A 26,851-nucleotide genomic window follows, 5' to 3' on the forward strand; every position below is an offset into this window, starting at 1 on the left:
AGTGTGTAAACTATTCCGTCTATAACTCAAATAGAAAAGAAACCTTACCTTATTATATATTATTAACTTCCCATTTATGGCTTTTATATAATAAAATTAAATGTATATTTGAAAGTTCTTTACGATAAATATTCTTAATAACTCTTACCTCATAAAACATATATTATACAATAAATATTTTAGCTGTTTCTTAAATAAATAAAATATACAAATATATTAATGCAACAAATTCTCTTCATTTTCTTTCATTAAAAAAAAACAAGACACATTTACTGTTAAATTAAAAGGAATCTTATATTTTTCAATTACATTAACAAATAGTAATTTTCATCAAAGAAAAGATAAAAAATAGCACACAGAATTTTTATTATTTCATATATAAAGAAACAAAATACTCTAATAAAAGTGTATTAATTATACTGTTATGTTTTCATTTAAAAACATATGAATATATTCTTCGTAGAAACCTATTTTAAATCAAAAATAGATGATATATATAGTGGTATATAATTAAGTTAATACAATAATTTAAAATACAAATTTAAACAAATTAAAACATTCAAATCCATAAAAAAACTAAGAACATATATTTTTATTCTTTGGAGTTAGAAAATGCACTAATATGTAATTGCTTGCATAAATTTTCAGCAATTAACTATATGTTTATTATACACATAACTAATGACATTGTAAATATTACATCATATTAAAATATATGTTACCTTAAAAAAATAAATTCCTTATTATTCATTTCACTTTTTACTGAACTTAATTTTTTCATATTTTTTAGCTTTTTTATGGTAATAAAAAACGTACGATATAAGTGTAACACCTAATATTAAAAAAGGTATAACATATAATACAATATTAAATAATTCTCCTAATACTAGATTTTTAGATTGACCTGCACCAATCAATAACCACTTAAAATATTGCTTCAAATATGTCTCCCAGGGACTTAAAGTCGATTTCAATTCTGGTAAATCCCAAAATCCCTTTCCTCCATTTGCACATTCCCAAGATATATCTACTATGAGTAGACTAAATAATAAAAAAAACAATAATAAAGGTGATCCTAATCGTAATGAGAATTTTTTACGCATTATTTTTTTGTAAGTCTTATCACTAATATTCTTGTTCCTTTTAAGAAAATCTACAAAATCCAGTTCTTTGAATATTTTTTTTTCAAGATGACTGTATTTTTTTGTCACAAATTTAGAATATTTATTGTTCATATCTTGTTTGTGTCCATCATAATTATTTAATGAACCTCTATATAATTCTTTTTTTTTTTCTGTGCACTCCTTTTCAGTATTAGATATATCCTTTTTTTTATCCATTCCATTATTTGATATATCATCTCTTAACATTGCAACTTTTGAATCCTTATCCTTTTTATATTTTGCTAGTAATCGATATATTCTGTCGTCTAATTTTATGGCAAGCGTGTACTTTTTGCCTAGGTATTTGTTAAACGTAATCTAAAAATCCAAAATAAATAATAGTTATTTAATGAATAAATAATATATTGATGAAAACAGTATTCATAAAAATATAAAATGAAAAATATAAATAACAAAAATATTCTTAAATAATTTTATCATACCACATGATTACTTAAATGGGGTATCCACGTTAAAAAGATAAGTACAACAATTTTAATAAATGAGAAAATCATAATGCTTTTTTTCATGTTCTGTTCTTTAATTATTTTAAAATATTTAGTAAAAGATTCATAAAAAGTTATACTATAACCTCTTAAAGGCAAAGGATATTATATTAGTTATTTAATTCTAATTTTTTTTTTTTTCTCTATCTACTTAATAAAATTTATATAATTGTAGAGTATTTTATAACATCGATATACAAAAAAAATATTATAAAGGTATTATATAATTTTTAACTTTATAGTGTTTATTAAAAAAAAATAACTTTCATCTAAATTAAATAATTTTAATTTATATAAAAATATTCAAAATATATATTTTAATTATTTAGCAAAGTAGTTTAACTAAATAATGTTTATTATTAATTTCATTCAGAATATATTATGAAAAAAGAGTATTTCCATATTATAAGGAAATACGGAATTTATATACCATATAGATCGTATAGTATACATATAAAATACATTATTTCATACTCCAAACTAATAAGTAATGTTATGAATATCTTGTCATTAAAAATTATAATTTTATTAACATGATATTTTGAAAAAAATTATTTGTAAAAAAATATTAATTATAACAAAACAAAAACAGTAATAATAAATGAGGATAACTATATTTTACATAATATTTTGTAATATGTTAATATATCAGCATAATATATTTATTCTTAAAGGAAATACGATCTTTTATATTCTAGACCATGCTTAGAGAATCGAGTATATATGGAAATACCTAATTTCTAAAAAAATATATAATGTTAAATACGATCTAATTTTTCTGTTTTTTCGAAAATTTTTGAACGTTATAGATTTAATTAAAATAAATATATATCATTATTTCTAAGTGAAAACTATTTATATCTAACTACTTAATTATTTTTAATTAATTGTAAACATTTAGAAGGAATATTAATATAATCAAAAAAAAAAAAAAAAAAAAAAGAAAGGAGATTAAAGATATAATAAGCATTGATATAGCACAAATAATTTGATTAATTTGGAAACATGTATGAAATAAATTTGAAAATAATATACAGAATAAAAATGATTTGTAACGAATCATTAAGAATAACAATATAATTTACTAAAAAGTATGGTATAATAATTTTTCTATGTATGATATTCAATTAAATTTATTATTTTGTTTTTATTCATTTTAAAATACGCAATGCTTGTAATGTATTTTAACAGTAAATCATAATAAATCTATATAAATATATAAAAAAATAACATTTTATTAAAAATACTTTTAATGGAAAAAACGTATATTACCCCAATTGTTTATTTTTTCAAGAGCTAAAATGGAGATGAGAATTATAAAAATATCATATTCATAAATATTTATTGTAATAATCTAATATATAATTTCAAATTATTCTTATTAAAAAGTCTTAGCCTGCAAGTTAATAATTTGAAAATTGAAATAGAGAAAAAATTTCCTAAATTTAAAACGCCATTTTTAAATTATAAAAATTAAAGTTATTATATATTTATTCCTTTAATGTATATATTATTATCGTAACAACACTTATTAATTCTTTTATTTAGTCTCTTTTAGGTTTTTCTCAAATTTTATTGTCCCATTTTTTTTAATTTCATTTAATGTTTCTTTATATAATATAATTTTACCGATTTTAAAAATATATAATAATCCACGTATATATATTATAAAATAATTTTCGAAAATTAAGGATACTAAATAATCATATCCTTCCAAGCAATTATTTAAAAATTGTATTTTTCTGTTCTAGAAATATTGGTGATTTTTAAACTTTTTTCTGGGTCTTCTTGGAAAATATATCTTTATTTTTCACAATTATTTATACCTTTCTTAAGTTAGAAAATAATGAAATAATAGTTTAATTTACTTGTAAAATTTTTATTTTTCTCCTTATTAAGTATATTTATCATGGATAAATTGTTCTGTTATATATATATTACTCAATAAAGTTAGCGTAATTTTCGTATTATGTATTTTATATATTTAATAAATAATATAATTAATATTTAATGCATACAAATTAAATAAGTTAAATATATAATAACATGAAATTTAATTATATTATTTACATTCCTGTGCAAGATATATAATACAATATCTACAAAAAATATGATATAATTTAAATGTTCAATAATTACAGAATTTAATCCAAGGTTTATAAGGATTCATCATAATTCACATACAGTAGCTTAAATTTTTTTTTTATACAAAATAAAAATATTTGAAATGTTTACTATTTTATAATTTTACATAATAATTATATGTTCTACTAGGTCTAATAAAATTTCATACTAAAAATAATAAATATCCTCTTAACATACAACCTAAAAATATGAACGTTTATATATTAATTATATAAATAGATGTGTTATACAGAAAATATCTAAAATTTTTATTTATGTGCAAAATTTTAAAAATTAATGAAGAATTCATAAAAATTATATTATTAAGTGCATAATTGTACCATTCTTAAAATTTCTGATTATATTAAGTGAATCTATTCAATTATAATGAATCTCGATTATTATAAAATATTCACTAGAACAGTTATACATGCAAGCACAATCTTCTTCTTCTACTACTACTTTTTAAGAATTTATCTTATAATTTCCAATGGTTATATTACCATTTAATTTATTACTTTTCATATATTTTCTCTTTTATAGCTTCATAAGTTATTCTAGCTAAAAGAGAGAATACCATTCCACCACCCCTGTAATCTATGAGGACAGGAAATTTTTGGAGTAATAGTGTTTTAATTATATATATATACATATAATTTATATTAATACTAGTTTATTTGGACTCCGTTAATGTCTTCAATAAGAAAAAATAATAATATTTTGAAATTTCTAGGTAAACCATTGGATAATATAACGATAAATGATTCTTAAAATACAAAGATATATTCAGCCGATAGCATATATTACATGACATATTATAATGTAAAAAATAACTTTTATACATTAAATAATAATAGTTTTTCTTTATATAAATTAATGTCCTGAAAATTTTTTTTTGAAATTTATTTAAAATAAATACAAAATAAGGCTTCAAGATAATTTTTTTAATGATATTATTACAAAATTATAGATATATAAATTATTTTAAGTCGAATAGAACTATAAAAAATTTTTATATAAAGGTGTACATAAACCACTTTAACAAAGTAAACAAAAAATATTAAATTATAGCATAAATATTTTATGTAAATTTACATATTATGTAGAAGATATAGATATAATATATAAATTCCTTATTATTAATATTATTACCCAAATATTTATTTAGAACATCGATTATTTATTATGAGAAATCAATTCCTATTATTCTTATACAAGTGCAATTAAATAAATAATTTTGCATAACCTTATCATTATGTTTAATGGAAAGATAAAATTATCATTATATTTTCTAAAAAGTGGTTATAATAAAGATATTCCACACATGAATGTAATTTTATTACATCAATAATGATTTTTACTTTATTAGAGATAATTTGTCCAAAATATGTAAAATTATGTAACTCGTTATTTCAAATATCAGTGCTAAAACCATAGAATATGATGTTAAATAAATTATATAAAGAAAGACAACGAGTAATAAAAATACCTTTAAATGATATTAATATATATATAACAATAATATCACATATTATACATTAAAATAATATGGATAAATGAAATTTATAACATTATACATGGAATTACTTAAAATGTTATGTTTCTCTTATGAGACATTGTGCCTCTATATATCTGCGTACAAGTGAAAGGATTAAATAAATTTGTAACATATTCAAAATAAAATAGATTTATTTATTTCTATTTTTTTCATATATATTATTCTCTAAGACTTATATTATAATTAGAATGTATTGATAACTATAAAATCTAGTATAAATGTATGTTAACCATACATTTATATATGTATGTTCCTAGATATAAGAATATATATAACAGTTGCTGTATTGAAAATTTATATATAATAAATGAGAAAAAATTATCATATATTGTTTAAAGAAACATAAAAAAAAAAAGTATTAATTTTATCTATATTCTTAGATGCATTTTGCGATGTTTTATACATACAGCAATAAAGTTGTTGAATTATATGATAAAAGTTTAAATGTGCAATAAAGCTATTTCATTGTTAAATATTATTTCTTAAATTAATAAATACTATATTCATAATAGTATCATGAAATATTCAATAATAAATTCGAATTGCAATTAATTTTGAATTTATTTAAATTAATTGTTTTATGTAAAATACAATACCATAAAATTATTTTGATCTCAAAACAAAAAATAAAATAATTATATCAAAAAAGAAGAATTTCTTTTTCACATATTTATAAAATAGTAAAAAAAAAAAAAAATAAATAAATATTTTTATATAGATGTTTCAAATAAAATTACACTCAATTTTATTCTTATTCTTACAAATATTTCAGAAAATAATATGGATTTTTTATTTTGCCATATATTCATTCACGATTATAAGTTCACTATATAATATTTTAATAATACATGTAATTAATATACTCAAATGAAATTATAAATATATAAAATTTCCTAAAACATCAGAAACTATTTTTATATATATTTCCCCATATATTCTTACTAAGCAATACGATTTAAAATGGATTAGGACGCAATATAAAGGATTAAAATTAAAACAAACAATAGAAGGCACAAAAACCTTGTAAGAGATTAAATTAAGAATTAAAAATAAAAGCAATAATTACATTATATATTAGATTAATTATTCATAAATATTATAACGTAATTGTTTATGTGAAATTATTATTTACAAATATATACTATCAATTAAAATTTTTTTTTTTTTAATTTCCTCACCATTATCTCTTACTTATATACATGTTTCAAAGGAAAAAATCTAATTAGAAATAAATACTTACATTATAATATAATATAATATCCTATATGGTTAGCAATACGGTTAGAAATTTCTGTAATTTCATTTACAAATTCATGTCTCAAATAATATTATAAAACTATATATAGGATTTTTTATTTTGCATACTAAATAAATATTTATTAATACTTTTAAAAAGTTATTATTTTTATATAGTTATTAAATGTATAAATAGGACAAAAAATATATAACAAAGTTTTGATCTATTTATCCTAATATATATATACATATTATCAAAAAAAGAAAATATAACTATGAGGCTTCAAAATAGTTTGTATTCTATAATGTAATACATTATTCTATTTACATGGAATTATATTATTAATTTTTATTTCAAACTTATAATATATTTTTTTTTTTTTTTAACCATACATTATAATTAATTTTACCATACTTGTATCCTAATAATTTTTCATATTTTGTATAAGAAGCAAAATTTATTTTAATTAATTAATATACCTAAATGTACATTTAATTAATTAAAACTTAGTACATATGAGATCATTCTTATCTATAAGTAATAATAGGAAGATAACGAAGAATATATGTATACAATAAATTATACTATTTATAAATTATTCAATGGTAAAATATACACCATAAATATTTAATATTTAGGAAATTGATATATATATATATATATATATATATATATATATATTTATAATATTAAGAATTATAAGTACATTTTTATCGTATATACTTTTTACAAAAAATATAACATATATTTATAATTTACATATTATTAATTCTAATCTCTATAATATAGTAGTAAATGTAAATAATAATTCTAAAACTATAAATGTTTGTATCAAAAGTAACAAACGTATAATAATATAAAGAAATAAATATTAGTACTTTTAATTATATGGTTTATAAATTATTTATTTTCAAAAAAAATGTGGATTAAAAAGATTTATTTACAATAGTACTGATAATAATATTCATATTTATAAGTTTGTATTAAGAAAAAAAATAAATAATAAAAAAAGAAACATTACTTATAATAATGCAAACTTTATACAACAACTTTTATATTACTTCTTAATGTTACTCATATAACTTTATATTATTATTTATTTGTCTTCTTTGTAGGACCAATAAGAATTTTATATAAAAATATAAATATAACTATGATTTAAAATAAAATTACTATGAATATATTGCCTGTGATATATTTATTAAAGGTTAAGAAATATAATAAGCGTATAAAATAAATAATAATGTATTCAATTATTTTATAGATCTCATATATATTTTTACATATTTGATAATTTTATATTCTCTTTTAATTAATATATATTAATTAAAAGTAATCACGTTGATAAATAAAAAGATATTTATTTGTATTTTTACTACAGAATGTTGTATACAAAATCCTAGCGTAATAATAGAGTGTCACTATGGAAAAATGCTTTTCCTCGGTATTATTCGTTAATTTTTAATATCAATAAATTTGTGCACATATTTTTATTAATTATAAAAAAAAATTATAACACAATAAGCGTAAAAATTAATTCTTATATAATTCTTAAAATTTTTTTTCAATTTAGCACATCAGTGTTAGAGGAACAAGTTTTTTCAGATTTGTTCGCGATCAATATTTTAAAAATATTACTAAAAATATAATTGAGAAAACTAGTTCATTAAATAATGAGAATAATGAAGAAGAATTTAGGAAAAAATGCCTAGATTTGGCTGATTATGTAATTCATAATTAGAAAGCACCCTCATATCGTAATCAAGTAATTTGGGAAAGAGCAATAAAGTGTTGGACAGAATCTCACTATGAAAAGCTAAATAAATATGGAGGATTCCCTTTGATTTTAGAGGAAAAAGATAAAATAATTTTATAATTAAAATATGAAGAAGTTGATTTTTGTGATAAAAGAAAGAAATATTTGGATGAAATACAACGATTGAAAGGGAAACTACCAAATAATTCTGATAAGTATTCATGTAGATGTAATGAATATAATGAGTGGATTGAGCAAAGGAAAAACCATTTTGAGGAAAAGAAAAGCCTTTTTAGAACATGCTACCAATAAACAGACCAAAAAAAAAAAAAAGACGTTCAGAAGTTATATGCGACTTAATGAATGATCAAACGTTCAAAAAACTTACTGACTGCCCCCCAGTAGATAAATTACAACCTCGTGAAGGTGAATCTAAAAATACACAAATAGTTTCACAAACACAAGATAAAGAAAAAAATGGGGAATCACCTATATCACATGATTCACCCGAACAAGCCTAACAAACTAAATCTACAGAGGGATCTGCCACTAATAAAGTGAATCAAGATACAAAACATAATCAACATGAAGAGAAAAATGAAGAACCGGAATCTCCATCTCAATCTAACGTACAAACACAAGCTCACTTATCATCACTTGAATCTCCTTCTAATGAAGTTGAAGCTAATTCTGAAAATTCTTTACAGTCTCAGACACTAACACTTCTCTCAAATTCCCAACCATCCACAGAAGTATCAGGTGAATCTGTATCTCTTGCTTCAGTTCCGCCAGACACAAAACCAGAAAATCCTTCCGAAAGTACACTATCTTCTCCAATATCAAAATTCTCTCCAAGTTCTTTAGCTTCAACTATGCCTTCTGTAACTTCACGCAACTGTAATACATCTTATTTTACTAATTTTGAATTAACAACAATATATGACATACATATTTAAAATGATATTACAGATCCAGTAGGAAATTCATCTAACAAATACATATCATCTATTTTAATAAGCATCCTAATTATTATCGTATTTTCTCTTTTTATTAAAGTAGAATAAAACTTAAGTATTAAAAACATTATAATCATTAGTTTTCAGTAATAATATATTTCATGAATATGTATTTTTTATATGAAAGTACACATTAATGGGACAGTTAAAAAAAAAAAGGAAGATAAAAAGAAGACAAGAAAATTTTCTTAAAATACTAATACCTTCACATTCGGACAGAAAAAAAGAATTTTTAACTCATAATCATTTGGAACACCCGTGTTATGATGATGAAGAAATTACTAAAAAAATAAAAATACTTGAAGATAACATGATAAAAAATTTACATGAGTCTAAGCAAAAAAAGAAAAGGTCCAAAACTATTATAGAAGTACATATGGAAGTGCTTCAAGAACGGAAAAATTAAGAATGGAATTACAAAAAAGGAGAATTTTTAGAAATATGCTTAGAAGTGTTCACAAAAAAGTTATATGGACTTTATCCTAATTTAACAAATGATGAACTAATAACGGAAAATATTAAAAGTATCAGTGATATTGAAAAACAAAAAAATTTATGGAATAAATGGATAGAAAGACATAGAAATATTTCTGAAAAATTGAATAAAGTGGACTGATATAATAACTTAATAAATGAATGGAAAAAGGAACTAGCTTCTATACATGAAATTAAAGATTTAAAAAAGAAATCTTCTTATGAAAATCGCAAAATTTTATTTTTAGAAATAGAAAAAGATCTATGGAAACAATATTTATCAGAAAACCGTAATTTATAGAACAATATATGGAACAAAAATGACTTAAGGTATTAACAGAGAAGTTGCCGAGTACATCAGAAGAATGTGTAAGTGAAGAAACCATAAATTATATATCATTAATAAATATAGAAAAATTGCAGCAGAAAGAAAATTATAAAGAATTATATAAATATATAAAAAAAAAAATTATTGACAAAGATGTGTATTCTTGTTCTTATGTCAATATTAGAAGAATATACAAAAGAGGTGAATTTTGATAATAGGGAATCATACTTGGATAGTTCAATAAATTAATGGAGGGCAGAAGTATATTCAGGTAACAAAAAAGAAATTACAGAAAATACAATTGAATATATCAACAGTGATATAGAAAATAAAAGAAATAAGGAATTACATACTCATATAGGGAAGGACAGTTTAAGAAATGAGATAGAAGATTGGATAGGAGAGGATGCCTTATATGCAAGTTCTATAGTTAATAATGGGACAGTCAAAAAATCCATTGATATAGCCGAAAAACACATTTCATAAATTCATAGTAATACAACCAAAATATAGTTAGATTATATTTAAGATAAGGTGCTACTAAAAAAAAAGGTTATTTAAATTTTTTAATGCATGTAAGAAATAAATAAGAGGAATATAAAGTAACAAGTAATAAAGAAGAAAAAAGCAAGAATGAAATATGAAGATTAAAACTCCGATACTTAAAAAATATTACTATTACATATGCAATTTTTTCTTTCTAAAAAAATATCCATTAGAATATTATATTATTACTCTATTCAATAAAATTGGTAAGATGATATTATATATATCAAAACAAAAAAAAAAAAGAAATTTAATATTAACCTTTTCCAAAATATAAAACATAGAAAAAATTAACATTTTGAATAATAAAAAAGAGCGAAATAAATAAATTTTAATACTATTTTTGAATTAATATAAAATTTTCACATAAATTTATATAATTATATTTTATTCCATTAAAAATTACTGTACAATATTTTTCAATTTTGAAAAGATAATTATTATGTAATCTACAAGTATTCGCATTATTTGGAAATTAATGATTTAACTGATATAGTAAATTTGTTCATTAAAAAAAAAAAGATGTTAAAATATATGAAAAGGTAATTATATTCCACATATAATTTATCTTATAAAAAAGTAAACTATATATTCTATAAAAAACTGTTAATATCTATGCCCTAATAAATGTTAACATATAAATAGTTCTTATTTATTATAAATTTATAATACTTTAACTGTTATATATATAATAATATTTTTCTTGAATTATTTATATATACCCAAAATGAAAAAATCATATATAAAAATTCATTCTCTTAATAAAGAATTTAATTTTTTTTCTCAACAATATTGTGACTTTAATAAAAAATGTTCATACATATTTATGTACGTTAATATTATTAAAGTATTTATTTTTTTGTTTATATAAGTTTTATTAAAATAAATTTTAAATATGAATGAAATTATTAAAATGACAAAAATGTGATAATAATGAAATTATTCAGGATACATAATTTTTTATATTAATCTTATTATTCACTTTTAAAAAAGGATATAAACCAATAATTAAAAATGATCCTTATGGTTTTATTGTTCTTTTTTTACACATTATAATTTATAAATATTTTTATAATATCAAAGATATAAAATATAATTATAAAAAAGTATATAATTTAAACAGTACTAAATTGATAAGTTTCAACACTTTTTTAAAAGGAAGTACAAATGAAACAGAATAAAATTATTTCATAGGAATTTCAAAAAATATCATATATTTTTATTTTTTTTCTTTCAATTAAATACCTATTTTTATTATATTAATAAAAAAATTTGGACACTGCCTTTTTGAGTTTTGAAAAGAATATATATATTCTAACTTACAATTTTTTTCTCTTTTGATTTTTGTAATTATAGAATAATATTTTTCTTTTTAATATTTAGTTAATAATATTTTTTCTTCTTATAATTTTTTTTATTATTTTATGAATTATATATATATTTATTTATTTATAACATAAACCAATAGTAGATCTATTTGTTAAAATGTTTAATCCATTTTGATAAATAATAATTTTTTACTTTTATCATATTCCATAGAAAATAAGTAAATTATAAGTTTTTATTTACTAGTTTGTATTGAGTAAAAGCTATAACAACAGCATTCTGCTTATTCTTTAAACATTATAATAAATGCAGTAATAATATTAATAAAAAAAATATGTTTCTGAATGAATTATAAGCATGACGATCAAATAACACAATCCTAACTGAAATATAAATACTTATTTGTAATATAGTATCCTCATATTACATAAAACATATATGTTATAGTATATCAATAATATTTTGTTAAGAAAACTATTGTTTCTACTTATTAATAATATTAACATTATCCATATTTCAAAAAATATTTAATAAATTTAAATGAACTTAAATATTCTTATTTTATATTACAAATAATGAATATATAGTTTTTTTAAAGTATATTATTTTAATATATATAAGTCTCCTTTCAAAAAATACTTTTATGTTTTATAATGCAATATATATATCACTTATATATTTCATTGATATTGTGTATAAATTACAAGAATATTAATACGTATGTTTTCTTATATTTGATATGTGAACTTAATAAATTATATAATTTAACTATAATCATATAAACATATTGCAAGTACCTTAAAAATATATTAAATATTATAAAAAAATATTAACATACATGGACTTACGAACATAGTTATGATTTAATGTTAAAGTCGAATAACAAAACCGCAATGTATTAGAATATATAGCGCTCCTTGATAAATATTATACTTTATTTAGTTAAACGCTAATGTAAAAATTAAAAATACAAATTTTAATATTATAAATAAAAAAATGATATAAGAGCAAAAGAATATCCGCTACAAAATAACGTTAACTAATATTTATTTTAACAATTATAAAGCTTATTATACTATTTAAAATTCTACATAGCTTATGAAGAAAAAGACAAATCATTACATATATGAAATAATAACAAAAACATATTTTTCTTTTATTTCATTTCTTAGTTTTTTTTTAAAAATATTTGATTATATGTTAAATATATTAATTCAATTAAGATATAACTTATATATCATATTAAACATATATAATCGTAAGATAATTTAGAACAATAAAATATATATAAAAAAAAAATAAAATAACAATAATTTAATATTATTTTCTAAATACACTGAATTAAATGTTATAATATGTTAGAACTCATATGAAATATAATATCATAAATAAAAAATAAGTGACATATACCTAATCGAAAAATATTATGATATTAACCTTCGCAAGTGTTTTATTATATATTGAAATATAAACACATACCATAAACAACATTGCTAATAAGTTGTATGCTCTGTAGATTATTATGATAAATATTGATTGACATATTTATGTACATATTTGTTATGCTACAAGTACAAACGATTTCAATAATAAATTTTACTAAAGCAATTAAGATAAATATTATATTATTTTTCTTTTTATTTTTAATACATAATAATAATTATTCTATAGCATAAACATATTTACTTTTTCTGCATACATTTATATATCGAATATAAATATATATATTATCCCATTGTGAAAAGTTCTAAAGAAGAAAGAAAAGCTTTAACTTCTGTATATAATACAATGAAGAGAATTAGCAGATTATTTTAAAATTATACGATATATTGTATTCGTGGAATATTATATTTATAATTAAAATAAATTTTTTGAGGATGTATATTTTTCATTTAACAAATAAATGCCTATTTTCATATAATATACTTCTTTTTAGCTAAATGTCTTTTTTTATTTAGTTAAACTTAAATTTTAGTAATAATCGTGAAGTTCAGTTTATTGACTAATATATATATTATTAAAGCCTATTAAAAATATTAATTTAAATAATATGAAAGGTATTAACTTAACAATAAAAAAAATAATAATAAAATAAATGAGAAAATACTATATCTTATAAGTAGTTAATATTTATCTATTTATAATATTTTAAAAGGCAAAAAAGGATTTCTGAAAAAATATTCAATTATAATAGGAAATTTATTTGAGAATATACTAAAATTAATTTATTTTTTTGTATAATATATTAGTACAATTATATAAGTCTCATATCAATAAAAAAATAGAAAAGCGAATTTTTCTCTATATTTTTTTTTTACTTACAATAAAATAACCCTGTTTTTACAATTATTATTTTATCAATTAAAGCGTTTATCTTATATTTTACTAACTATTCTACTTATTGTAATGTTAATAAAAAATAAAGAGAAAATTTTTTATAAGTAATTTTCGTTTTTAAAATCTATATATGAAAAAAAGGAAAATACTACATAATAACATATTATATATATTTTTTCATTTATATAAGTATTAAAATGATACTAATTTAATTTTTGTTCCTTAATTCACGTATACCTATGTACAATGACAAGTGACACTACACAAGAAAACGTAAAATTTATTTTTGTTTTTTAATTATTATATATATTATTTTATCCAAGGTTTTGTTGTTCTAGAAATAATAGATAAATCTATTTAATGAAAAATTTGTTTTGTGCATTTATATATCATTATATTATATTTTTTATTTTTAGGAGAATACCGTGACATTATATGTTAAATATAAAAGTGAATTTGAAAAAGTTATTCTTGATACTCAAAATGAAAGGGGTAAAGAAAATCCTGCAAAAAAATGTATGACAATTGCTCTTAGTGATAATGATTTAGTCAGTGCATGCCAAGAGGTTGGTAGATATTTAATTGAAATAAATGAAAACTATAAATCCGATAGCTTGAAACGTTGTAAATACTTAAATTATAGGATAAATTCAGATAATAATTATAATAAGAAAACTGAATGGTTTCAGAAATATAATGAATTTTCATCCCAGTTAGGTAATATATGTGTCCAAAAATTCGAAGAAATTCAATCTAATATTTTAAATAAACTTAAACAATTATACAGTTATTATGATAACTTTGAAAATTTTAATGGTCAAGAAAGTGATTCTGATGGTACAATTTGCAAGAATATTAAAGAATGTTATAACTTTTATAACGATAATTACAAAGCATGTCAAGGAAATAATGAAAGTCTATTTTGTAAGGAGTTAATCAATTTTAAGAAAGCATATGATGATAAAATGAATAAATTATCTCCATGCCATGGATTACCACAAACGTTACCACAAATAGAACAAACTTCAATACAAATATTACAACCTAAAGAAGTAGATTACGTATCTGTTCCCATTTTAACAACATCTATCGTATTACTAATGTCTTTCACTATATTTTTTTTATATAAGGTTAATAAGAATTATACTTAAAATTAATAATAATCTATCACATATAGAATAATTTATTTTCACAAAAATTATAAGCATATAAAAATTATATTTTTAAATAAATATACATATATTTTTATGTAGTTTACTCCACTGAAATCTTGGATATATAATCGTTTACGAAAAAAAAAAATTATTGAACTTAACAAATTTCAAGAAGAATCGAGAGAATCCTTACAAAACCTTCATGAAGTAGTAAATAGAAATTATGAAAGAAGTTTTCATAATATATCCTATCAACCTCAAGGAAACACTTGATGTAAAATTAACCGTTTATATTATTTTCAATAGAAAATAAAATACTTAGTGATATATATGTTACACTTATGTACAAATTCATTAAAAAGCAATGTAAACAATAAATAAAGAAATGAATATATGTCTATAAAAATTATTCAAAAAAAAAGATAAAATAAATACGATGCTATTTTTAAAATTAGTAGTAGAAAATTCCCTTTAAACGAGATTCCTCTTAGAATGAAATATAAATAATTTTAAAACTTAAGCATATAACACAAGATGATAAAGAAAAAGTGGATATCCTTATATAACAATATGAGGTAGCGTTTATTTTATTAGTATAACAGAAGAAAAAACAACATTAGAAACAACACCAATAATAATATTATATAAATAAGAAATGTAAAATCTTGGAATAAAAACATTAATCAAAATATAAAGTATATATATACTTTTTCTTTATAACTTTATTCAAAATTTTTATTATTTGTCCACTTTCAATTTAATACAATTAAAAATGTTACACATTATGTAACAGTTTTAGCGTTTTTTTTCTTCTATTGATATATATTATATGTGACATTGTTGACAGGGTATTCATGATTGGCGCTAAGGTAGATGAATTCTAATTTTAATTGTATTCAAATGGGAACAATCTTAACCATTACTTTATAATTCATAAATATGTTCTGCTCTAGCATTATTCTTCTAGTTTCTTAACTGCATTAATACCTTATTCTATATATAACATACATATGATTAAAAAAATTGATATAAGATAAATAATAAAAATAGCGTAACTACATTATAAATTTTTTGATAAAGTAAATTTTAATAATAACAAATAGTATTTAAATGCCTATGCTTCGTTTTTGTTTTCTCCATATAAAAAGAAAAATACAACAAATATTCCCATAAACATAATAGCAAGTAACATGTTTATGTTTATAAAAAGTGAGAAATATAAATGTAATTCTTATTTTATTGAGTTTCCAGATAGAATCCATTTCCATATTTTCTACACAATTTATTATCTATACATTCAAATAAGAATAATAATTTAGAAAAGGAGGATTTCATTTCTCATCATATGAAATTTTTAGGCACCATGATAATTTGTTAATTCTAAATTTCATGTACGCCCTCATTTTATTTATTGTACATAGTTACATATGTCTTTGGATTTTACTATAAATATGAATTTTAGTTATTAACGATATATAATATATTTTGCACTATACTTAATATTGCTTTCAAAATAATAAACAAAAATATATGTAATATTGAAATTATAGAAAATTATTCAAACACTGAAATATTCATTTAGAAAGAATAAATGAAATAATTTTAATGATAATGAGGTACCAAATTTTATTTTTAATTATCATTTCTTTACAGTAAGCATAGATTTAGTAAAAACAATGTTCGGAGAACATGATTCATAAATCTAATTAAAATAAAAGCAAAATTTAGTCTGTTATAATTGTTAATTATTATTTTTATTTAAACAGTAATTATTTATTAAAATATATATTTACATACATTGTCAAATACATACTGTGACACATAACAAAAATAAAATATAAAAGTAATAAAGTAATATTATCCTACAACTTCATTTATTTACTATCGACTAAATATATTTTAACCAGAATTAATCTATAAAAATTATTTGCTTAGTTCTAAAAATTCGATATATACTTAATTTAATTTTTATAAAGAAATAATTTTAGTGCTTCAAAGATTGCTTTCATTTATATATTAAAAATATAAGATTTAAACAAGAAAACATTAACAATTAGAAAAATATTTTTAAAATTCGAAATGTATTTCTTTTAACTTTTTTTTAAGTTTATATGTAAAAAAATATCTCATTTTCTTAATACTGTGAAGGGCATTTTTTTGTTTTTAAAAAATAATTGATTGTATATTTCATAATAATTATAAAATAATAAAATAAATTAATAATAAAAGTAAAATTAAAATATTATCCATAAGTTCTATACTATTAATCCTATTAAAATGGATATTAATTCGTTATATAACTTTCCTTTTATACGATTGAATCACAACTAAAATTCTATTAAAAATATTTTTACAATTCGTATATTTTAGAGTATACTTCACTTAAACTATATCACGTATAGTAAATATTATGTTCTTTCCTATGTAAATATATGTATATATATATACATATTAGTATAACGCAATATATTAACCATCTTTTATTTAATACTACGAAAAAGATATTTATAGTTAATTTAATAATAATACATTTTTCTAATAACCTTAACCAACAATAATTTTAGATTACACCAAAATATAATTTAGAAAGAAGAAGTTTTAATTAAATATATAAATTATCATAGCTATATATAACTGTGTGAATAGTACTATAATACAACAACTTTTCAGCAAAACTACATATTTTTTATACAAAAATATTTAAATATTTAAATAAATGCATTATCCCATAATAATTATTAAGATACAGTAATAATTTGCATACGAATTGTAAATCTTTAAAACATTCAAATTCCCAAAAAAGAAGAAAATACATTTCTAATATTGTATATTAAAAAGACAAGTAATGTACATGTGCATCTATAATATTTTACAAATTATATATATTCTTATTAAGAACATTAAAAAAATTATTACACTTATTGCTATATGTTAAAAATTTCATTACAGAAACATGCATATTCCTTATTATTAATTTTACTCTGTTATTAACTTAATTTTGTTATATTTTTCATTATTCCTTAACATCTTATAGATCCCTATTATAAGAATAATAGATAATATAACAAAAAGTGCAGTATATAATATTAAATAGAGATAGTTGTTTACATATTTTTGCGCAGTTTCTATAGCTTCTTTCAGAGCGTTTGGTAATAAATTATCCATTGATGTCCATACACTCTCCATAAACGGTAATTTTGGTAATATTGCTAATCCTATTCCCAAAAATAAAAAAATAATAAATATAGCAACTCCAAATCTGTATTTTCTAAATTTTATTTTCTTTAAAGTTATATCACAAATTCTTCTGTTTTTTTCGAGAAAATCATCATGATCTTTTTTTTTAATCCATTTTTTTTGAAAATGGAAATGTTTTCCATCAAATGTCCCATTATTATAATCTATAATTTCAGTATAGTATTGTGCTTTATTTAATAAACTTCTGTTTGATTGTTTGTTTTTTCCTTTTCTGCACTTTTCATTATTAGATATATCTCCTTCATTATTTTCCCCATTATTTACAAACATTTTTTTTAAAAATACATTATTTGAATTGTTTTCTTTTTTATATTTTCTCAATATTCGATAACTTCTTGTATCTAATTTTTTACTAGGTTTATAGTTTTTATTGATAGATTTGTTAAATGTACTCTAAAATAAAAAATATATAGATATTTATTGTTTAAAAGATAAATAATTCATTCTAAGAAAAATTATTAATAATAATAAAACATTAAAAATATAAATAAGGAAAACATATTCAAGTTATGTAATCGTACCAATTCACTGTTAAAATGGAATATCCACGTTAAAAGTATAAATGTAGAAATTTTTATAAAAAAAAGCATCTTAATTTTTTGATCCATTATATAGTTATTGAATATCTTAAATTTTTCAAAAGAAAAAAATTAATAATAATATAATATATATCTAATGACAAAAGATGCTATATTTATTTAAAAAACTATATTATTTCTTCATAAACTCCTAATATACTGTATATATTTATAATTGATTTTATTACATATACAAAATAAAATAATCTTTAAAACATAGCGCATAATTATTGTCATAATGATATTTAAAAATAACAACTTTTATGAACATAAAATAATTTGAATTGATTGATAAATATTTAAAATATATAATTTATTTAAAGTAGTACACTAATTAAATAATACTTTTGTTATTCATGTTAAGAATGAATTAATAAATAAATATATAATTCCTTATTATACGTAACCTTTAAATATATCTACTATATGGAATGTAGAAAATATGTATATAATAGATATCTCTATATATAAATATAATAATTACTTATTGTAAGAATGATATCCTATTAATGATTATAATATCATGAACATTGAATTTTGAAGAAACTATATTTTTTTATAAAATTTTTATTGTTGTAATAATTTTATAATAGTAATAATATACGAACTAAATAATATTTTGTGTTAAGTTAATTATGAAGCATGTATTAGTTCTACTTTAAGCACGATCCATTAATGTGTATAATTTTTTACAGTGTCGAACTTATATTATACTAATCAAAAAATAATTGACTATTCAAAAAGCAAATAAATGCAGATTTTTTATATATATACCATACTTTTTGAAAATAAGTATATCTAATTGAGTTAAATCTATGCTATTTTTTCTAATTGAGATATAGTTACCATCATCTACTTAATTTCTTTTTAATTATATATATATTTAGAGCAACTAGTAATGCATAGAAATAAGAACAAAAATTTGTAAAAATATTACATGTAATTACATTAATTTAAGTATATCATAAATGAAACTAATTTATAAATAAAAATAATATAATTAGATATAATATGTACATAAAATATAATACAGTATAATATAAATTACTAAAATGTATAATTTAATAACTTTTCTATTGATAATTTTAGAAATATTATGATATTTTATATTTTTTCCCATAAAAATGCATCATACCAAAAATATATTTTAAAGATACACCATAATATATCGACAAGGACATATTAACAAATAATATTTTATTAAAAATACATTTAAAAACTTATATATATTATACCCCACTATTTAGGTTCTTATGCTTACCAAATTATAAAAGATAATTAAAAATATATTGTAAACGTAAGAAATTGTTATAATCATCTGAAATACAACATTGTATTATTATTTTTATTAAAAAAATAATATTCCTTCTAATAAATAATTAAAATATAAAAAAAAAGAGAATATTTACAAAAACTAACATCATTATATATTTATAGTTCTGTACTGTTTACACTTTTATCGTGCCAATTATGAAGACTCTTATGTAGCTACCATTTATTGTTACCATGATTTTATCGATTATACGTTTCCTTCACATCCAATATTTCCATATAAAATATAAGCCAAACCATTTTTAAAAGGTACAATAACACAAGTACATATTATAAAATTAAAAATGAAAAATAATCCCACTTTATATTTTAAAATTTCCAAACACTTACTTATAAATAGTCTTCTTCTATTTTAGCATCATTTATTGTATCTAAATATTTTATAGCACCTTTTATATTTTTAAAATAATATATATTTTTCTAGATTTTTTGTTTTTTCTAAATTAAGAGAAAATATTCAAATAGATTAATTTCGTTGTAAAATATTTATTTCTTTTGTATTTATTATGTAAACCATAAATGAATGGTTCACTTATAAATATATTTTTATAAATATATTATTATTATTCCAATAATATGTAGTTAAAATACTATTTTTGAATTCTTCAGTTCTGAATATATAATATTTCTAACTTATTGTACTTTTATTTAATAACGTTTTCAATCATTTAATCACTTATAGTAACACATTTTTTTTATCCAATTTTATTTTCTATAAGCTTATAAATTCAATTTTACATTTACTACGGAAATTTTAGTACTTTCTTTTTATCTTTTTAACAAATAAAAATTCTTCAATATACTTAATATTAAATTGATATGCTAATTTAATTAAAACTTCTACATAGGAAGACAAAAATCCTATTAACAGATCTAAATAAAACTAATATATTCAAAAGTAATGTAAGTAATATACCTATAAATCTTTTATAAAAAATTAATTCTTTTATTTAATTACATTTTATTTAAAAAGTGATGTTAACATAAATTAATTAGTAATTTTCATTATAAAGTACATGTATTTTTACGAATCTTTAAAAATATATTAACTCTTTACATAATATATTTATAAACGTAAAAAATCAGGAAATATATATATAAAAATACTTATATAATATTATATTAAAGTGGAAATATTATATATTCTTTCATTAGAACTAATGATAATGTATCTTTTTATTTTCATAAAAATGTACTGAAAATTTTACTATTATGAAACAAAAAAGGATTTATGCACGTTATTTATTAATATTTGATTACATTTCATTCATTAACCTAAACTTTTAATAATATATAGAATATAAAAATTATATAGTATATTCACTTATAAAATTACAGTATAATATATATTAAATTATCTTTTTGTATATTGAATAAGCACAATAATTAACTACAATAATAACATAATAAATCTTGCTAATTCTCCATTTATTTGTGAATATTTAGAACTACTATGTTATTGAACTAATAAAAATATCCTATATTTAATAAAGATATTCTATTATATATTTATATATTATTTTTTATATCAGAAAAAACAAAAATATAAATTACTTGAAAAGGGCTTTACTATAATATCGTTCCATTATATGTTTCCCATAAATATTATTTTATAAAATAAATATTAAGTTTGATTTTACGTAATATATATATATATATATATATTCATCTATACAACATATTATAATTACCCAGTGTCATTAAAAATAAAACTATAATTATTCTTTTTTAATTTAAATCTTATCATGCATTTTTCAAAAGGAGTCAACACATATTCATAATATATTAAAATATAAAAGTATACAAAGATGTATTATTTATAGTTAAACTAAAAATTAGCACAAAACATAAATAAAATTATATAGAGAACCCTACTATATATTTATTATAACGCGCAAGCGTATACGTCTAATAGTAATTTATAAAAATATACATATTAAGCCAAAATATTAAATTAATCTGAAAATTTATTTTAAACTACTAATTAAAAAACATTAAAACATTCAAATTCACGATAACTATAAAAACATCTATTTTCACTGGTGTATATCAATGAGACAAGTAATGTTTACGTACTTTTATAATATATAAGTAATTATGGGTATATATATTACGAGTACCATTCAACATATTACATATTTTATTTTATATTGAATATATAATTAAAGATATAAATGTTATTTAGTACACTTTTTATCTTTTCCTATGCCTAATTTTTTCATATTTTTTTACTTTTTTATGATAATATACAACTCCTGCTATAAGTATTACACTTAATAGGAAGATGGGCACAAAGTATATAAGAAAGCCCAAAAATCCTGTTACACAGTAGTTTGGCCTCTTACCATTTTGTAATACAACAGAATTTGTGAACCAACTAAAACGAGATTTGGTTAACAAGTTATAAAAAGATTTTAAGGCAGGAGAAGCACTATCTGAAACGGGTGAAATAAGAACAATTATTTTTTTCAAACCAAATGTAAGCCCACATCTACAAAAATTATCTAATATGAATGATATTGCAAAAACCAATAATATTAATAAAGGTAAAGCAAATCGTAATCCGCATTTCTTACGTATTATTTTTTTGTATATCCTATCACTAATTGTCCTATTTTTTTTAAGAAAGTCTTCATAATCAAGTTCTTTGAATATTTTTTTTTCTAAATTGGAATATTTTTTTGTTTCAAATATACAGGTTTTATTTTTCACATCGTTTTTATAGCCTTTTTTATTACTTAATGAACTTCTATATGATTGATTTTTTTTTCCTAAGGTATATTTTTGATTAATATATATATCTTTTTTGTTGTGTATTCCATTTGATATATTTCCATTAAACATACAATACTGGGATCCTTATCCTGATTATATTTTTCTAGTAAACGATAATTTCTTGCATATAATTTTTTACGATAATTGTAGCATTCACCCAACGTTTTATTATAAGTATTCTGAAAAAGTAAAAAAAATATTTATTATATAATTTAATGAATACTTTTACACTAAAATAATGTATTAATAAAAGTAAAACACAAAAAATATGAATAAAAAAAATGATTAAATAATATTGTCGCACCATATAAATATAAATATGACATATCCAACTTAAAAGAATTAACGTAGTAATTTTAACAAATAACATTGTCGTAATTTTCTTCTATGATATATATCTTTAATATGGTAATATACTGAAAAAGGATATAATTAACAAAGATATGATATTTTTATAAAAATAAGGACACTATTATTATTTATTTATTCTATTATTTTTTTTTTTTTGTAAGAATATAGTAAAATGTTATAATTAAAAATTTTTACATTGAAAAAAATGTAAAATAAATAAACTATAAAATATTTATCATATGCTATCCATAAGAAAAATTTTAAAGAGATTAATATAAATAGAGTTCAAAAATAAATGCTCAAAATATACAAATTATTTATTTAATATAATAAGGTAATTAAATATTTTTTTTTAAAAATAATAAAATAGATGGATAATTAATATACACTTCCAGGTGTTGAGCATACATACATTATAGATTGTAGAGAATATAGGTAATATATAGTTCTATATTAAAAGAAGAATTTATTTTAATAATGTATTTCATTAAAAATTTAATTTTATAAAATTATTATATTTAAAAAACATGGTATTAAAGTTAAATAACATTATTATTTTTATTATATCATAATGGTAATAATTATATTTATATATAGTATTGAATAATTGTTGTAAAACGTATTAACGTCAGCATAATCTTTGTACAAAATTTTTTTGGTTTAAATATATCAAGGGTATAAATAAATATAATGCTTCTTTATCTATATTTTATCATTTATGCTTAAATAATTTTTGTATTATTCGGTTAATTCTAACAATTATTTATAATAAAAAGCAAAATTATTATATCCCTTAAATTTTCTATTTAACTATAACCTAAATAAATTCAAAAATAGACAATATTCTATTAACAATTCATTTTTTAAAGGAATATTCTGTTATTATTTATACTTTCATACATGAGCTATAAAAAAAAAAACTTAAAATCCTATTAAAAATATTTTTACATTAGACAAGTTATTAAGTAAATAATGTTCATAATAATTTTTTTATAGAGCTAATTTTTTATATTTTACTTTTAAATAAAAAAAATATATAATACAAAAGAAATAAACTATTTATTTCCATGAAATGCAGAACAACTTATGTATTAAATGTAATATAAATAAATTTAAAAAAAAATTATTAAAGTGATTACTTACAGCCATTAAAAAGTAAATATAATTATTAAAAAAATAAATTACTTCATTAGATGAATAACGTTATATTAATTGTGATATTATATGTTAAATTAAACAATTACATATTTAATATAATATAAATCTATGCAACATTCTCACTTATAATATTTAAGTATAAAGTACATATTTCTATAATGAATATATAGTAGTGTCAATATCACATTTATACGAAAAAAAAAAAAAACATAATATATATATATGTTTTAATTTAAGATAATAAACTATAATAAAACAATAAATTATAATACTAAATTAAATATAAAAACATAAGAACTGTTAAATATTTTTTTTATAAATTTTTTTTTACTTTCTGTATTAATGTATCTATGTATATTCTATTTCCTATGAAAAAGTTTATAAGTATACATTAAACTTTTTTTAAGTAAATAATTTCATTAAGAATATATAAACGCGTCATTAGATACACGAAAACCTTCATTTCTGAATACAATATATTAATTATAAATAGGTTTCCATTTCATTTCCTTGTAGTTCAATGACTAATTTTAAAGAGTTTACCATTATATATGCATTAAAATATAAAATAACCTATATATAATACAATAGTAACACCCTTCTTACAATAATATAATCATCTTAGAACATCTTTGTAATATATAAAACAAAATAATTAAAGGAATTGGAAAAAAAGTGATAAAAATACAATAATATATTCTATTACAGAAACTGCCAAACTTTTATTCATATATGCTTGATTTTTTAAACGTTTTTTCCTGTGAAAAGAATTTCGACTTTTTTGGTTCTTATTTTATTTAAAAATTGGTCATTATATATTTAATATAATTATTAATACTCAGTATAAACTATACTTATATTTATAAATCTTTAAAATGAATATTAAATCATTAATTTATATTTAGACAACCATAAAAAATACAACATAAGTAAAAATAAATATTTAAACATAATAGAAACATTGTAGAAAATATGAATTTATTTCAATTAATCCTAAACATAATTTATATTTTTACAGACAGTACACATTTAGATATTTACAGTTATGAGAAATAAAAAAAAAAAGAATTTTTACATACTACATATTAGTATACAATTATATTTAATTCACAAATTTAATATTTGAATTACATAAAATATAGGAACCGTATGCATTATATTTGTTTTTAATGTTTCATTATAATTTATTATTAATTAATACATTTATAATAGAATAAACACAAAAATAAGCAAAATAATAAAATGATAAATGCTTTTAAGTATTAATATAACTGTAAATAAATAAACACTGTAAGTACTTTAAAAATTATATAATAATTTATATTTATTAAGTATTTCTTTTTATTATATACGTATATCTTCAAATTTACAAGAAAAAAAAAACAAAATAACAGAATTTTAAAGAGGATTTATAGTAATTATACTTTCTAACACACTTTTTATTAGCGTATAAGATAAATATTAATTTTTTTATATATATAAAACAAATATGTATACACTTATCAATACAATGATATATATTCACTTTTCTTTATTAAATACAAGAAAAGACATATAGTTTTTTTAATGTCAAACTAATGACGCGTTATTTTAATAATCTATATATATAATCATTCTATAACAGAATAAGATATAAAATAAAAATCTCTAATTTTTAGATAAAATACAAATTACCACATTTTTTAAAAATTTTTAAGAATTATGATATATTAATTTCATTGTAAAGAAAAAACATATATTTTATAGAAATCAATTTGAATACATAAATATATATATTATTCAAGTGTATTTATTATACAGATATAATATATTAGAGCGAGAATTAAAAAACTTCATATATTGAAATTCATAGAAAAAGTAAAGCTATAATTTTT

General features: G+C 18.8%; 3 protein-coding genes and 2 pseudogenes across 5 annotated transcripts; 2 read left to right on the top strand and 3 right to left on the bottom strand.

Moving 5' to 3' along the window:
- Positions 1-752: 752 nt before the first annotated feature.
- On the bottom strand, positions 753-1,693 carry PmUG01_00060000 (fam-l protein; the record flags this gene model as incomplete). The annotated part of the gene is made up of 2 exons (XM_029004944.1): positions 753-1,481; positions 1,607-1,693. The coding sequence occupies 2 exons, from the start codon at positions 1,691-1,693 to the stop codon at positions 753-755; spliced, it is 816 nt and encodes a 271-aa protein (XP_028859113.1).
- Positions 1,694-8,161: 6,468 nt separating this feature from the next.
- PmUG01_00060100 lies at positions 8,162-10,648 on the top strand (annotated as a pseudogene). The gene is given in 6 exon segments: positions 8,162-8,632; positions 8,650-9,163; positions 9,314-9,399; positions 9,488-10,109; positions 10,124-10,304; positions 10,318-10,648. Coding segments are annotated over 6 exon segments (2,205 nt in total).
- A 3,969-nt stretch (positions 10,649-14,617) lies between these two features.
- PmUG01_00060200 (PIR protein) lies at positions 14,618-15,798 on the top strand (the record flags this gene model as incomplete). The annotated part of the gene is made up of 3 exons (XM_029004955.1): positions 14,618-14,644; positions 14,788-15,501; positions 15,625-15,798. The coding sequence occupies 3 exons, from the start codon at positions 14,618-14,620 to the stop codon at positions 15,796-15,798; spliced, it is 915 nt and encodes a 304-aa protein (XP_028859114.1).
- A 2,703-nt stretch (positions 15,799-18,501) lies between these two features.
- On the bottom strand, positions 18,502-19,391 carry PmUG01_00060300 (fam-m protein; the record flags this gene model as incomplete). Its single annotated transcript, XM_029004966.1, has 2 exons — positions 18,502-19,176; positions 19,305-19,391. The coding sequence occupies 2 exons, from the start codon at positions 19,389-19,391 to the stop codon at positions 18,502-18,504; spliced, it is 762 nt and encodes a 253-aa protein (XP_028859115.1).
- Positions 19,392-22,886: 3,495 nt separating this feature from the next.
- Positions 22,887-23,853, bottom strand: PmUG01_00060400 (annotated as a pseudogene). The gene is given in 3 exon segments: positions 22,887-23,516; positions 23,531-23,614; positions 23,629-23,853. Coding segments are annotated over 3 exon segments (939 nt in total).
- Positions 23,854-26,851: the final 2,998 nt, after the last annotated feature.

This window comes from Plasmodium malariae (genome assembly GCF_900090045.1).
Source record: "Plasmodium malariae genome assembly, contig: PmUG01_00_35, whole genome shotgun sequence".
In the NCBI taxonomy this organism is placed as follows: domain Eukaryota; phylum Apicomplexa; class Aconoidasida; order Haemosporida; family Plasmodiidae; genus Plasmodium; species Plasmodium malariae.